The sequence below is a fragment of the Podarcis gaigeae genome, assembly GCF_964106915.1.
Source record: "Podarcis gaigeae genome assembly, chromosome: 5".
Classification (NCBI taxonomy): Eukaryota; Metazoa; Chordata; class Lepidosauria; order Squamata; family Lacertidae; genus Podarcis; species Podarcis gaigeae.
The window spans coordinates 59190707-59206990 of NC_139681.1; the positions used below are offsets into that span (position 1 = coordinate 59190707).

The window sequence follows — 16284 nt, forward strand, 5'->3', positions numbered from 1 at the left end:
CAACAGGAGCTCACTCTGTCGTGGGGATTTGAACTGCCGACCTTCCGATAGGCAAGCCCTAGGCTCAGTGGTTTAGACCACAGCGCCACCCACATCCCAGGACTGAATGTACCCAAGTTCAAAGGAGGAAGTTAACCTTCTCTAGAGAAAAACTTTTTTATCGCCTATAGGTGGTATTTATTAAAGATAAAAAACAGTACTGCTTATGGCTCAGAAAGGAAGACAAGTTTTATTTGTCCTTTACCAGGTGTTAAGATTAAAATCAGGCAGAAAAGACAGGAACAACAGGGAAGAGTTGGTTGGTTTATAAAACAGTACAACAGCAATATAAAATTAAGAGGAATCCAGAGTTGTCATCAACTTTTCTTTCCCAGACCATTCCAGAAGCCAAAGTGGCCCAGCTCTGTTTTGCACACTCATAAGGTCCATTCACAGCAACAGCAAAGGAGGCTGCTTCCATGCCCCTCTAAGCTTGCAAGCTGTAGCAAAGCCTTTCATGTACTTGCTGTGCATCTTTGGGCATACATCAGTCACTACGTCTGCAGAAACTGGGGCTGTACTCTGGCTACCTTGCGCAGTTCCTTGCTATGTGTACTGGGGCACTGCATTTCACACCAGCTGATTGGCACCATCTGTACTCCTGAAATCAGAACAGAAATCCATAGTTACACAGACACCCTTCCCGGGGAAAGAAAGATTCCTCCAGTCATTAAAGGTGCCTTGCAACCACACTGAGACCCCCAGATATAGGGCAGTATATAAATCAAATTAAAATAAAATAAATAAATATACCACTACCTGTCTCTCTGAAATTTAGTTACTGCATCCATAAACTGCCCTTTTCACTTTACAACCTAAGTGGATATTCTATATTATAGAATGTCTTCCCTCAATAGTGATGTTACTAATGCTTCTTCCTTAATCATACATTTAAGAGGTCCAGAGTATGTTGGCATGTTCAGTAGATTTCAGCATTATGTACAACCTGCTTGGAACAAGAACTGGCCTTACCTGCTTCACTATGAGCCACCACTACCCCCAGCTCATTTTCCGCTGTTGTCAGCAAATAGTTGGACTGTGCATCACCCAGAGAGATCTAGCCCCACAGGCTGAGTTAAGGTGCAATGCTTAAAGATTTCTCTTGCAGATAGCACGTACATACACAGCAAATAAAGGCAGAAACAAGAAAAGGATACAACTTTGGCCAAAACAATATCTCCTGGGCGGAAATTCTTGTAAACCTCTACCTGTCACCATGCATGAGGAGGGAAGGAAAGAGAAAGTGTGAAAAGCCAAATACTGAGACAACTTCGAGGGAAAGTGTGCAGTGAAACATGGCTGATCTGAACACGATGAGGACATCCCATCAGATCTTGTGCTAAGATATCCTTTATCCAGAAATCACAAGCCTTTTCTTCAACAAATGTACAAAAAGAGGCATTGCTAAATGTCCTCTTGCCCCCACAAGGTTTTGCTTTTCCTCAGGTACGTTTCCCCAAGAGCAGTAATGATTTTGTTATTTTTTTATCACACGGTTTTCTCCAATGAGCCCAAGGTGGCAAACCCACTTGTCCCCCTCTCAATACTGTCTTCACGGCAACCCTGTGAGGTAGGTTAGGCAGAGAGATGGTGACTAGCTCAAGGTCACCCAGTGGGCTTCAAAGTCTCCCATGTCCTAGTCCGCCACACACATGTATGTATTCGTGCCAGGAAGAAATGCTCCTGGCTATGCGCATTAGGTATACTACTGATTCCCATCACATGTAACCAAAATGTTTATTCCACTGACCTTGTCTTTCTCTGTAGCTCTGACATCTTCTCTCCTGCAGCAGGAGAAAAGAAGGTAAGAGTTCACCCTAGTCGTCCTCTCCCTCCCCTAAAAGAAAACTGACTATACAGACTCAGCTATGAGCGATTGCCAAAGAAGAAGAAGCAGCTTTTGGAGGAAGGGTTAGCTAGTTTAGATGAAAAACCAAGAAGTCTGAACATGAGGCCAAGCACCTTACTGAACAAAGTAGATCTGGGTCTTGCTAGTGTCTAGATGGATGACTGCCTGGGATCCAAACACTGCCTTGGGTTCCACAACAAAATTATATAAATGAAAGGAACACAAATATAATAAAACAATTCCTACTAGCGCTCAAGTGCTAATGATGAGAGTAAAACAAAATATTTGTAAGTGCTGGCCTTATCTCCTCTCTAAAAGTGCAGACATCCAACACCTCAGAAGAAGCCCCCACAACAAAGTTGTCTTCCTACCGGATAGTTCCACGGAATGGGGATTTTAATGGTGTAGAGCCGACATACAAGATGTGCACCTTGGCAAAACGAGAGTTAATGCTGCAAACCTGGGTGGGAATATTGGGGGTGGGAAAAAGGGGAGAGAAAACCATAACTGGATTTCAGATTGGACAAATCGAACAGAGTAATCACAGGGAACAGTAACTTCAATGCCTCAGCAATTCCCCCTCCCACTTTTCTAAGTAACGAAAGTAATTTTAGGATTGCAGTCGATGATGCTTTCTGCTCTGTGGAGGAAAAAAATCAAAGCTCGTTTTTGAGATGAAGTACGTGCTTCTTCCTTTCCATCAACAACACTTTGTTCTGGCGAGGGCAATGCTTGCAAGGTTTATACTGGACTTGGTAGTGAAGGAACTTGGGCTTCTGGTATTCGGGGGCTGAACAGACTACGAGCGCTGGTATTTATTACTAGGGGCTGAGCTCCTGCTCACTGCACTTGCCAGCTACACTCACTCACCTGTCAACCCCCCTCCTCTTATGCCTCACCAAGTCAACCCCTCCCATTAGAGCCCATCAAACCACCAGTACCTGCTCCCATTAGTTTGCCCTCAGCTCACCTAGGCTTCCCCCCCTCCAATTCTCTTATCCTCTGATGTTGCTAAGGCCGAAATGGTGTCACTGGAGAGACAGGCAGCAGCAGAGCAGGATGATTGCTGGGCTGCTGCCTAGCCCTTCCTGGCCATTTTTCCATGGTTCGACTGGGCCAGACACCTGCCTCCATCTCTCTCCTCCTACCACCTTTGTCTCATCCCCCAACACTGCTGTGATGGGCAAGTAGCTCTCAGAAGTCTGTTGTCACACTGTAGTTTGCAGTGTCAAAAGCCAAGCAAACTGCTGTGTGAAAACATCCATACCATTTTATTATATATCAAGACATTTATATCCCACCTTTCCCCGCAAAGCTAGTCAAGGTGGCAAACATGATTCTCCTCTCCATATTATCCTCATAACAACCCAGTGAGATAAGGGAGGCCAAGAGTTGGTGACTAGCTCAAGATCACCCAGTGAACTTCATGCCCAAGTAGGGATTTGAACCCTGGTCTCTCAGGCCCTAATCAGACACTCTAAGGAGTACACCACATAAAAAGATGTAGAAAACATTGCTCAGCTGCAATAGTCAGGCTTGTGGCAAACGGCTTCTATATCTGGTTCAAAGCCAAACCTGTTGCTTTCCTTGGCCCACCAGTAGATGAATGAAAGACAATTCTACTGTGCCAAGATAGAAATGAGGTTACCTTGCACGTCACTGTAGCTCCCACATCAGGAAGAAGCTGAGATTCCACGTCCCTCATCACAGAAACCACCGGGAGCTAAAGAGAAGAAAAGAAGACTAGTCGTGATTTATTTGACGCATTGCTTTAGAGCCATGCTCATCAACCACAGGTCCTCAGGTGTAGATGGATTAAAACTCCCATCAACCCCATCCAGTTTAGCCAATGACCAGGGATAATAGGTGTAGTTCAACAAATCTGGGGGACTCATGGTTGAAAACTACTGAATTACAAGTATTAGGATGACACTATAAGATAACCATGTCTCAAAACTTCTTGTGGATTACCAGCTGACCATACACTTGTTGTTGTTGTTGTTGTTGTTGTTAATATTTATTAAATTTGTATACCACCCTATACCCTATATATAGACCTATATCCACAGGTCTCAGGGCGATTCACAGGATAATATAAATGTAATCTTCTAATCACTACAGGTGCCACAGTATACATTTCAGGCTTTATAGGGTGTCATGATTATGCACCATCCAGTTCACATGACATGAAGCTCACCTGCCTTCTTTCACAGACCCACCTCCAGTCAAGAATCTGTGAGACCCAGAACAGCTCCACAGCTATTCACAGAATCATGCTGTAGAGTTGGAAAGGACCCTGAGGATCATCTAGTCCAACCCCCTGCAATGCAGCTGTCCCATACGGAGATCAAACCTGTAACCTTGTCATTATCAGCACCATGCTCTAATCAACTGAGCTATGTTGACTCATCCAAGGTCACAGTTATGCACTCCCCACCTCCCCAAATCTGTGTCTTGGTTCCTCTCTTGGTCCTACATTATGAACTAGCACTGCTCACATCAAAGCATTCGGTCCTTGCAATTCCCACTACACCGCCCCCTCATACTGTTGCCCAGAGGTTGCTTCAATCTCACCATGCCATTCTCACTTTTCTTCATGAGACAACCAGCCAGGGAGGCATAGATCGAACCATGACGGGTGTAGGTGCCGCTTCCAGGGGTTCCTTCCTCTAAGCTGCAGAGTCTCTCTCCTGCAGGACAGAATGCAAGTCAAACATCTCATTGCCTAGAGTTGACTGTCCTCTCAGACAGTAACAGACACAGCAGGAGAAGCTGTCATAGTGAAAAGCAGGACCAACTCATGTACCCCCAGCCCCATTTATTGACTCCCACCATGCTGTTAACAGGTGCGTATCAAACATGAAAAACTTTCCTATGGTTTAAAACGGGGGCAGGAGAGGAGGCGCAAATCCTAACATTACCCAACTGCGCAACTGCGTTGTAGTTTGCCACAGCTGCCATCCTGAACAGGGACTGTCCTGATACCTCTCCCATTGAGCTACCTGGAGTTGAAAATTTTTACACATCATTTGAGAAGACAGGCGAACTAATGCCAGTGTACTGGAAGAAGCAAAGATCACCAGTGTCGAAGCAATAATTCTTCAAAATCAACTTCGTTGGACTGGTCATGTTGTTCAGATGCCTGATTATAATCTTCCAAAGCAACTGCTCTATTCCGAACTTTAAAATGTAAAGCATAATGCTGGTGGTCAACAAAAGAGGTTTAAAGACTCTCTCAAGGCAAATCTTTAAAAATGTAGTATAAACACCCAGGGCCCAGCGCCCCCAAATTACCGCAGATAGTGGGGGGCGAAGCTGAGCACTGCCAGCCATCGGGGGGGGGGGCCCGCAACTCTCCCCCATGCTGCTGCAAGAGAGCGATCCCCGCAGAGGCTTGGGAGGGAAGCTGTGCACCCGCCAGTCATATGGTTGGTGGGGTGCAGCTTCCATCCTAAGCCTCTGCGGGGATCGCTCTCCTCCCGCGGAGGGTTGGGAAGCAAGCTGCACGCCCGCCAGCCGTATGGTTGGCAGGGCGTAGCTGGCGGGTGTGCAGGGAAAGGGGAGGCCGCTGGCAAAGCCGCGCAGCTCCCCAACTCGCTGGGGAACCCAAGAGGCCCTGGCGCGATGCACCACTAAGCCCTATGGGAAAGATGGACAACTGGGAAACACTGGCCTGCGAGCGCTCCAAATGGAGAACAGCCTTTACCAAAGGTATCATGGCTGGAACTCAGGACGAAAGGGAGAAACTTGCTAAGAGGAAGGCACGGTTGGCAAATCCTCACCTTGATCAACTCCCGCCTGGAAACCTATGTCCCCACTGTGGAAGGACGTGTGGATCCAGAATTGGCCTCCACAGTCACTTACGGACTCACCGTTAAAACCGTGTTCATGGAAGACAATCACACTCGACTACGAGTGATCACCAAAGAGGAAGAACTTCAATAGCGCGACCTCGTTTTTGCTCCCAGCCAGGACGCCTCCCTCCCCCCGCCCCGGCTCTCCCAGTCACCCACCAGGGACGCAGTACCGCGCGGGAGCCATCCTGCCCGGGGCGAGTCTGAGCGGCGGCCTCCCTCGCGGGAAACGCGCCTTCCGAAGCAAGTCTCCCCCACCGAAAACAGGGCGCTGAGCCGCTGCCTCATTGGCCGGCTCTGCTGTCACATGACTTCCTCCCCGCGCGCATGCTTTCCTCCCTGGGCGGAAGAGCTATTAGAAAACGGGGCGTGCGGGACATACAGAGGGATAACCATAGGCAGAGGGCGCGAGGAGACCGTGCGAAGCGACGCGCAGTGGGTGACGGGAATCGTAGTTCCGCTTGGCGCTCGCGGCGTGGAGTCGCGCATGCGCAAGGGTGAGGGTGGTCAAAGACAGGGAGCAGGATGCCTCGGTGGATGCGGTAACGCGGGGAGCGGGTTGTAGTCTCGGTTTGACTACACCCTGAACATGGCAGCACCAGGTAAGGCGAGGGGGATCCCTCTGACGCGCGGTGGTCCTGCGGTGCATGCTGGGGCAGACCTCGTTTCCCCTGCACGCTTCGGGAGAGCCGGTGCTTTTTCGCCGCCGGGTAGCTCCTCTTCTCCATTGCTGCTTAAGGGCTTCGCCTGTTTGCTAAGGCTGCCGTGCCCGGTCTGGGCAACAAAGCTGGGGCTCGGTGCTCTTCGCTTTCCCAGATACTGCTTAGCAGCGTCCCGAATGACTGCATCCTTGGAATGCACGTTGGAACAGACCCTCTCCCGGAGGCATGGCTAGAGAGAGCCATGAGCCCCTGAACTCGGTAGACACGCGTCTTCAGGTCCCCACGCCTCTACAGAGCTTTCGTGGGATGCATACGAATGGTGCTTCTTTTCCTGTCCCCACTCCTCTCTGGGGTTTGTTCCCGTGACCGCCTCTGGGGCTGTTATGCCTAGAGCAGACGAGCTGGGGCTCACGCGGAGGTGGAGTTTTAACCTCAGCTGATCTCCTTTTTCTTAGAAAATATAGTGGAGACAAAATCCCATCCCCCACCCCACTGGGAGCCCATTGACTCACCCACGCAGGTCTCGCTGTCTCATAACCATCTCAGTGCTTAATCTTCCCTTGTGTGACTTCTGCTGTTGCTGCCATCTGCTAGAGGGGCAATGCTGCCTTCAGAAATCACCCTTAATCCGTGCTCAGGAAGGATGCCAGCTCTGCTCAACTGGCAGAGAATGAGCCGAGCTCTGGGTGCATGTGACTACCGGCACAGACAATGCTTCTCTATCTCTCTTTCTCTCTCTGTATGTGTTATTTTCTGCTGTAATGTCAACACAGATGGGCTGCTGTGTGTGAACACTTTTATCATCTAGCTGCGAGCTAGTATACTTTGCCGGAAAGCTCTAATTTTGACTCTAAATGTATTGCCTCGTGAAAACTAATTATGTGATATTATTATTATTATTATTATTATTATTATTATTATTATTAAATAAATCCCAAAGTGGTTTACAACAATGCATTCTGTTGTGAACCAAGTAAAATAATCTGTTTGCCTTGGGGGTGGGGGAGAGACTTGGAGGTGTTCTTGCTATTTATTTGGCTACTGGGCAGAGCGCTGCAGGAATTCTGCAACATGTTGCTCAATTTTACCAAAGTTTCTACAGAATCAGAATTAAGAAGATCCAGAACTATGCTGATCCTCTCCCCTCCCATCCTTGTGAAAATACATTCATGTGTGAGAGGCTGTGAGGTATTGTCCCTGTTTAATGTGCAGCTATAATTTACCCTAAGATGAACCAAAATAGGGTCACTTGTGTTCAGACTAACTACAAGGAATGTACTCTGTTGACAGCACCAGAACACCTTTTTGAGGCAAGTAGAATTTGAGTGGAGTGAGAGGTTGCTAGTACAGTAAGTGGAAATTGGGCATAATGGTTGCTGCAGAGTCAGCCATAGGCCTACTTCCCTGAGTTTCCATACGCTAAAAATAATAATTTGATCTCTCGACAGTGGTGCCAAATTCCTTTTTAGGTCTCTTTGTTTCATTTCTGCACTGTGACCCCCTTACTAAATTCCACCTTGCTGGTACTGTCACCACCCCTGAGGGGTTCGTAGGGTCACATTCTCGGTTAATATTAATTGGCCAAGATCAGCTTTCTCCAGAGCTGGCCTAGCTCAGGTTCCCTCTTGCTCTTAGATTAGCTGCAGCTTGATGCTAGAGTTCTGCGAGCAGGTAAGTGCCATCATTTCATTCCTCCTCTTTTATCATTTTGGCCTCCTTAGCCCTGCTAGCTTTAGTAGACAGGTCTAAATTGGATATTTTCCCCAACTGAGGCAGAGATGTCAAGGGGATATGCTGAACTCTCTCAAGACCAGGACTGGGTTTGGGAAGGTATCACTGTTGGCTCCCTTTCGCCAGTCAATTCTTTCCCAACCCAGAAATATTTTGCAGAGATGAAAGGATGTATGGCAGCAAGGATTCAATCCTCTCCCTCCCTGTCAGCTCTCTAAATCTCTTTTTTTTAAAATATAATTTTTGCTAATTTCTTTTTTAACACAATATTTCAGCATACCAATAACAAAACAAATAAATTCTTTGCTTTACTGAGCTCGTGACTTCCCTCCATCCCTTCAACCGGTTTTTAATTTTCAAATCTTTGTGTCGCACTTTATATCCTCTACTTCAGACCTTTATATCCTTATGATCAACTCTGTCTCAATGGTCTATAAAGTTTTGCGATTTAGAGTTTCTTCGTTGCAGAATTTATATCAATCCCGCTAGTGTCTTAACATTTTTACAATAGTTATTCATATACTCAATAAATTTACTCTCTTTGAAACTTTTGGTCATCTTGGTTCCGGATCCTGCCTATCAGCTTGGCCAGTTCCGCATAGTCCATCATCTTTTTCTGCCACCCCTCAATCGTTGGTAGCTCCTGCAATTTCCATCTCAGATCTCTAAATCTCGTAGGTGCTCAGCTCTATATGGGCTTATCTTCTGTTTTGGAAGGGTCCATCCCTAACTCAAGGTATCCCCCCTACCCTAAAAATTCTGGACTACACCACAGCAAACAACTTTGGGGGAAAGGCACTGTATCCCCGCCACTCATGAGATGCCTGGTTTCCTCAGTCATTCTCTCCCTTTGCTATGAGAGCTGAAGAAGAGCCTGCTGGATCAGGCAATGACCTGTCTAGTCCACCATCCTGTTCTTACAGAGGCCAACCAGATGTCTGGGAGGAACCTGCAAGCAGGACCTGAGCGCAGAAGCACTCTCCCCTTCTGCCCTTCTGCAGTTTCCAGCAACTGGGGTTCAGAACTGGGGGCAGAGCATAGCCATCATGGCCAGTAGCCACTGATAGCTGTTTTCTCCATTATGTTGGGAAAGGAAATCCAAATGCAAACCTCATAGATGTGCCTCTTTGGCCTTTGGGGTGCTGTGTGTGCTCTGGGCAATCTCTTGCCCTTTGAACTCAGTGTATATATATATATTCACGCAAGGAGCCTGGGTATTTCATCTCAGAAGATAGGCAGGAGAATTGACAGAGCCATGGAGGGGACACTTTCAACTCTGGGTGCATTCTACTAGCTGTCATTACTCACACGGAAAGCAGTGGGGGAGCAAAACCTTTCCACCAATGCTACACTGGAGTCATCTGAAGTGAGAGTGACTCCTCACCCTCAGCACTATCCTATGATTAGCCGTGACTCTTCCACCTCCTTATATCCCTTAGCATCGTGATTCTGGAGCAGTAGACTCAACTGCTGAATATTTGGCACCAAGCCTTTGCCTTCCATCTAAACCCGATGTCTAGTATCTACTTAACACTGCCTCCTCTCTCCACAGACTCTAAGTGGCAGGGATGAGGAGCCGCCAGAGGATGTATTCTGCTGTCATGCGCTTCTTCCTGAAATGCCTGCGGATAGGTCAGCGGCGCCGGTTCTGGCTGACTAAGCATGTGGGACAGCTCTGGCTGTATGGGCGCCTCTGTTTGCGCTCCCTGGTGTACAACTCCTTTGCTAATGGCGACACTGCTCTCGACGCCCTCTTTGAGCCCATCTACTGGCTGGTGGATCACGTCACCCGCTGGTTTGGGGTGGTGAGTATCTTGGGAGGAAAGGCAGCGGAGTGCAGCTTCAGGCCTGCTGGAGACATGTTCAGCTCTAGGAAATAAAGAGTTTGAGCCCCGGGCTTCAAGCCACCATCAAACATCTAAGCTGGGCAAGGAGATACATGACCTTGCAGATGTGGGAGGAGATGGTGCTGATGCTTCGCTGAATTCTTTTGTGGTCCCCCAGCGCTGCTGTTTTCTTCGGACTATGGGGAGACCAAGTTGGGTTTAGCATGGGGATCCATCCACTGGAAACATTCCTCCATCGAAAGGGCTGAAACTTGTCTGCAGTGTGTTGGTGGCTCAGACCCTTCCCTCTTCCCCCTCAACAGGTGTTTGTGGCCCTGGTGATCACTCTGACCAGCTCAGTGGTGGTCATAGTGTACGTCTGCCTCTTGCCACTCGTCTTGCAAACCTACCCCCTTCTTTGGATCTTCTGGCATTTCATCTATGGTCACTGGAACCTCGTCATGATTGTCTTCCACTACTATATGGCCATCACTACTCAGCCCGGTTTTCCTCCGCAGGTAGGGTAGAGGCACCAATATCTGATTTCACTTTTATTAAGTTTATTTTTTAACACTGAGGTCCATGGTAGGACATGATTTCCTACCACTTCTTCTTTCACTGGTGACTCTTACACAGAACGTTATGGACAAAGGGCTGATATCGAGTTTCCACTGTGTGCAAGCTCCAGAGGGCCTATGTCCAAAGATGCTTGACCCAGTGTGTTTTGGGTTAGCGTAAAGGCAATAGCACTCTTGCAACCACGCTAAAGGCTACCGATGTTCCTTCCAGCAGCAGTTGAAGAGCGATGTCGCTGCTGTCTCCATCTGCAGGAAGTGTATTGCCCCGAAGCCTGCCCGGACCCACCACTGCAGCATCTGCAACAGGTGGGCATTCCCCTTGTATCAGACCAGTGTCACGTGTGAAAACCCGAACCCTTTAAAGATGCTTTATGGGCAGGCAGATAACCAGGGTCATTTATCTTTCACATTGTATGTGAGCATGAAATGTCTTGTGGTAGCTGGTGTAGAATCCTGTGTCTGGCAAAGGCTCCTGAGAATTTTAGAAAGCTTTCTGAACTCCACATTCCCCTCTTGGCATATACTTCTTATGATTCTCTCTTATATTTTCCATAAATATCCAAATACTTGTTTCAGAATAAAGCACGAGAATGCAGGAAGCATAACTCCTTGACTTATTGCACACTTTTGTGATCTTCATAATTTTGGATATGGAGTGAGAGTTACCTCTGATGCAGAATTGCAATGACAATAATAATCTGGACATAGATGAATTGTTGCCTGTTTCTCATGCTGAAGTCTTCGAGTCCCTCTTTCAGCTGAGATATAACCTGTAAGAACATCAACATAGTTTCTCTGCACTGAAAAAGAAAGTACAGTAAATAGAGGAAGGGCGGCATGGGAGCGAGGGAAAATAAAATTGTGTGGTTTTAATAAATTAGGCGAATATGTTCAGTCTGCAAATGTCTGTTTTGCATAATGTCTGCTACCTGTGGGATTAGGGATAAAGGACTATGCAGAACATCAGAGCTTGGGAAATGCTGATCAGTCCTCCTCCTCTTTGAATTTTCTTTGCTTTCTCCACTCACTTTAAACCTTTGGTTTTATTTCCCAAGCCATAAAGGTTAGAAACTTGCCTTTTTTAATGAAAGGAAACATGCTCAAGAAGCTAAATTCTGCCAAATGCTGTGTAGCCTTGGGGTGCATCTGTGTACCTATAGACTATATGCATCTCTACCTTTAGGAACACCTGCAAGTTTGTGCAGAAGTCTCCTTACACTAAGGTAACATTGCCAAAGACTGCAGAGGGCTTTGTATTGAGGCCAGTGAGCAGCCAGTACCCAGCTCTCGCCAAGCAGCCTTCAGCCGGTCTCTTGCTTGCATGCACATTAAGGGATCGAGTGGTGACTTGTTCTTGTTTTTCTTGCCTTGTGTTGCTGCACCGTGTCATGTTCCATAGCTGCATCATTTCCTTACTATTTAAGCTGCACTGCGCTGTCAGCACCCCATTCTCCTTCTGTCTCACCTCCAGTGTGCAATAGCGCCCTAACGCAAATGCTATTTCCCTTCCACAGGTGTGTGTTGAAGATGGACCATCACTGCCGTATCCTTCTGCAGGCCCATAGCTGGACTGACTTGGGGGTCTCCTGTAAGGTCACTTGTCCCAGGAACGCGATGATATATGCAAAGTGATAATATATATCCCCAGGGAAAGTAAAGGATGTCTTGAGATTAACTGGTCCAAGGGGGTAAACTCGCAACATTGAAGAGGAAAAGGAAAAGTATTTGTGCCGATCTCCTGTGAGGCATGTCTCAGTAAATGTTTTGGGAACAATCAGCTGCATTTCAGAGGGGGCATTCCTGTTTCAGCATCAAAGCGAAATGGTTCTTAGGCCAGAACTATTATTCCTTCTATGTGAAGCATCATCCCCTGTTCTTCTTACCTGCTGGGTTATGGTTTTATTAAAGTGTGTCCTGAGTAAGCAGATCTCCTCACTCCCCCAAGCTGAAAGGAGCTGCAAAATTGGAAGGAGCCCCAACAGGTGGCATGGTATTAGGTGGATCAATTAAATCACCAGTACGGTTTGGGTGCAGATCCAGAATTGGCTATCCCCTGTTACACGGTGAGGAGGGTTGGGGATTTTTGCCTGCCTTTACAGACCTTTAACCCCAAGGGACAGCATGGCTGAACAACTGCGTGGGGCACTTCAACCACCGCTACTTCTTCTCCTTCATGCTGTTCATGACCATGGGCTGCATCTACAGCAGCGTCAGTGGCTGGGACCTATTCTGGGAGGCCTATGCTGCCATTGAGGTGAGGTTTCTGGCTGAACCGGGGTCTGTCTGGGCACATGGTGGCATGGGAGGGGGAGGGGCTCTTCCTCCTGGCCTGGATAGCTGCACGAGGAGTTACCTAGGCCGAGGAGAACTGAGTGTGTGTAACTGGCAGCCTCTTTTCCATCCGATAGAAAATGAAACTGCTTGACAAGGGGAGACTGCACGTGACAGCCAATCAGGTGGGGTACCTGCTGCTCCGCTGCTCAAGTCAGGGACAGGGCAGAGCATGGCAGGGGAGCTTGCTGCTCTGCCCCAGCAATTGACTCTACAGCCGTGGCTGTGACTGCTCAGATTCCCTTTCCTGGGCAGAATCACTCCTTCCCTTCTTCCTCCTAAGGGAGCCCGAGCCCATTCAGCTGCAGTTGGTTGTGCCATCGAGGGGAGGAACTGTTTGCACAACTGGCTAAGTGATGCTGTATTCTTGTCTTCCAAAAGGGATAATGTATGAATGGGGAGTAAGGGAAGTGAGTATTGAACCCCAGTACCCATGCTCTGCCCCATCGCTGATTCATGATCAAGACCCTTGCCTCCCAAGAGGTGTCTGTCTTGTGCTGTGCTGTCTGTCCACCCATTTGTCCTTGAAAGACCTCCACATCTCATTGGTTTGGGGTCACAGCATCCTCCGCTGCATCCTCGCATCTCTGGCCACCGCAACATCTGCTTTTTCCTTGCAGACTTACTCTCAGACACCACCACCCACCTTCTCCTTCCGCCAGCGAGCTTTCCACAAGAGTATAGTGTATGCCTGGGTCCTCTGCAGGTAACTGATCTGGTTGTTTGGTGCTCATGGGGAAGAGGAGGGGCAAGTCTCTCCGGAATGCTTTGAGAAAGCTGCCAAGTCAGCCTCCGGAGCACAGAGCTTTCTAGCTGTCTTATTCTCTGCTCTCTGCAAAAGCCTCATCCAGCTGTCAGTGAGAGATAATAAGCGACTTGCTCCAGCTATTTCAGCTACTTGGTGTTTGCCCATGCGCTGCAACATTCCTCTGTTCATTTCCCTGCAGTTCAGTAGCCTTGGCACTGGGCGCTCTCATGCTCTGGCATTCTGTCCTCATCACTCGTGGTGAGACCAGCATTGAAAGGCACATAAACCGCAAAGAAAGAAAGAGACTCCGATTGAAGGGCAAGGTGAGGAGGGCAAGGCTCAACCTTCAATTGGGGGGGGGGGGGAGAAAATGGAGGCAAAACAGCTGAGCTCACCTATTTGCTTGATGTGTGGGTCATGCTAACGTTCCATCACTTCAGGGTGTTTTGTTAGAAAAATAGCTAAAACAGGGTCTTTTCTCCTGCAGCCCCTTCCTGTATAAACAAACTTCCTCTTGAGTTGACCCTGTTATTCTCCGGATTCCAGAAAGCACAAACAATTTTTAATCAGGCATGCATTTGAACAGTTTTTTATTTTAATATTTTATTTGAATTAATTTTAATACATTATATAGAACTCAGCTACGTAAACAGGGAGACTTTTTTTTTAGGAGTATGATTCCGTCGCACTTATTTTTGACCATTTGAATAATTCTGAAGTTTGACCATAGTCAGATTTCCCCAAGAGGGGTTGCTATGCAGAATGGAAGAATGAATAAATATGCCAGAACCAGGTCCTAGCAGAATATAATTTCATGCTACTTTTCCATTGGCCCTAGGTCTTCCAAAACCCATACAACTATGGTCCTTTGGGAAATTGGAAGGTTTTCCTGGGTGTGGAGACACAGAGGTGAGAACGGGAAATGCGCAACTGGTATACTCTACATTTGCCCTGTCTTTTGGATAACAGGGTGGCTGGGGTTGGCTGGATCTTGACGAAGCAAGGTACAGTACTATTAGCACAGCTGAAGCTTCTTATTTTGCATTCCACAGTAAAGCTGTAGCCCTCTAGGTTCTCTGTAATCTGGAAAATGCTTGGGCGAAATATACTAGCAAGCCTGTAAATGTCTTCCTGTGTTCCATTTATTCATTGAAAGATGTTCTCTTTTCTAGGCACTGGGTCACCCGAGTTCTACTACCCTCCACACACACACCCTATGGATCTGGCCTGAGTTGGGAAACTCCACCCTGCATTGTGGAACAGAAGACTCCTCTCTTGACAATTTGATTTGATAAAGGGCAGAGTTGACCAGCTGCCGGAAGACGGGAAACCACAGGCTGCTTTCAAGGGGCAGCATAATGGACAGCACAGTTCCCCGAGGTGCTGGTGACGTCACATGCCACAATTGCACCAGCTGCAGCAAACTGCTCCAGCAGTCTTAGGATGAAGGTGGAAGAGCCCCCCCCCCCAGCTGCAGGCAGCTGTGGTGAGACAGCAATGTCTTGCCCACATAATCCAGCCTATGTAGGATGAAGTATTGGTATTCCTGGTAGTGGAGGAAGGCGCAATATGCCCCCTGCCTCACCTCAGGACCCTGGCTGGTATGCCAGGGTCTTGTTACTCTTCCACTATGTAGGCAGGGATTTTTTAAACGAAAATAAAAATCATTTTAATATGGTGTGGCATCTGTTCCTCATTAGCAGAAGAGAAGGCACAATGGTGGCAATATCTTAAGAAACTGATTGATCTCTCTATAGCTCACAACTGTCTTTTCAGAACAGATTCCAGGCAGTGCTGTTTTTACAGATAGTTGTAGGTCTTAAGAGATTTTGTTGGTCCCGGCCATTAGGTGTAAGGCCTTGGGGTGAAGTCTAAAAATATCTTTCAAAAGCCACAGATTGTCCCTATTCTTGTATATGTACCATTACCAATTTTCCACTCTGTTGACCTCTCACCAAACTGCAGGTTTCTGTAGCCCTTTCAAGGCAGCAACATGAGAAGCTGATGCTACCTCTCAGTGTCCCTTCCATGTTTTTACAAATAATTTATGAGTAGTCCAGAACTAGTGGTACATAGTAGGATTAAAGGGGGTGGGGTACTATGCAGGACTGGTTTTGTTTGACTACCTGAAACTCAGCTATGGAGCATGTATGAAAAGCAGCCCTGTTATAATAGCCATGGGACGTATGCCATTAAGCACTGCTTTCTTTGCAACCATCTACTTAAGAAGAGTAATTAGGCCTTCAACACAGCCCCAGGCCCCACCATTAATTCAAGTTAAGGTGTGGTCAATGGCTAGACCAGTGTTTCTCAAACCTGGATCCCAACTGTTGGTGGACTACAATTCCCATCACCCCTGACCACTGATCCTGCTAGCTAGGGATGATGGGAGTTGTAGTCCAACAACAGCTGGGGATCCAGGTTTGAGAAACGCTATTCAAGAGTAGGCACCTTGCCAGCAAACGTCTTACACCTAGGAAGGGTAAAGCATGGCCTCTCTACCACTGAGGCTCAGCTGTTTTCCAGCATGTACAACGCTCTATGTCATGGCTAGTCATGTACTTTCATCGATTTTCAAATACAGTTCTACTATGTTCATTAATGAGGGTTGTCACTGGAAAGACACAGCAGAGGAACTAGGGAGCTGTAACCTTTAATGCCATGTA

At 47.4% G+C, this 16284-nt stretch overlaps 2 protein-coding genes across 5 annotated transcripts; one reads left to right on the forward strand and one right to left on the reverse strand.

Annotated features, from left to right (window-relative positions):
* Positions 1-290: 290 nt before the first annotated feature.
* EXOSC1 (exosome component 1) lies at positions 291-6171 on the reverse strand. The gene is made up of 8 exons (XM_083738078.1): positions 5902-6171; positions 4463-4578; positions 3537-3611; positions 2260-2348; positions 1790-1823; positions 1197-1247; positions 1012-1096; positions 291-640 (listed from the first exon to the last, which is right to left on the reverse strand). Exons 1-8 carry the CDS (start codon positions 5927-5929, stop codon positions 534-536), a joined length of 585 nt encoding a protein of 194 aa, XP_083594204.1. The 5' UTR covers positions 5930-6171; the 3' UTR covers positions 291-533.
* A 29-nt stretch (positions 6172-6200) lies between these two features.
* ZDHHC16 (zDHHC palmitoyltransferase 16) lies at positions 6201-15296 on the forward strand. 4 transcript variants are annotated; one of them, XM_083738035.1, is made up of 11 exons: positions 6201-6344; positions 9688-9940; positions 10285-10479; positions 10751-10845; positions 12054-12082; positions 12660-12793; positions 12948-12995; positions 13491-13576; positions 13818-13941; positions 14457-14527; positions 14791-15296. In XM_083738035.1, exons 2-11 carry the CDS (start codon positions 9704-9706, stop codon positions 14903-14905), a joined length of 1134 nt encoding a protein of 377 aa, XP_083594161.1. In that variant the 5' UTR covers positions 6201-6344; positions 9688-9703; the 3' UTR covers positions 14906-15296. The 4 variants fall into 4 exon arrangements, with proteins under 4 accessions (XP_083594161.1, XP_083594163.1, XP_083594162.1 ...); XM_083738036.1 differs by having other exon boundaries at positions 6202-6344; positions 10754-10845; XM_083738037.1 differs by lacking the exon at positions 12948-12995.
* The last annotated feature ends 988 nt before the right edge of the window (positions 15297-16284 follow it).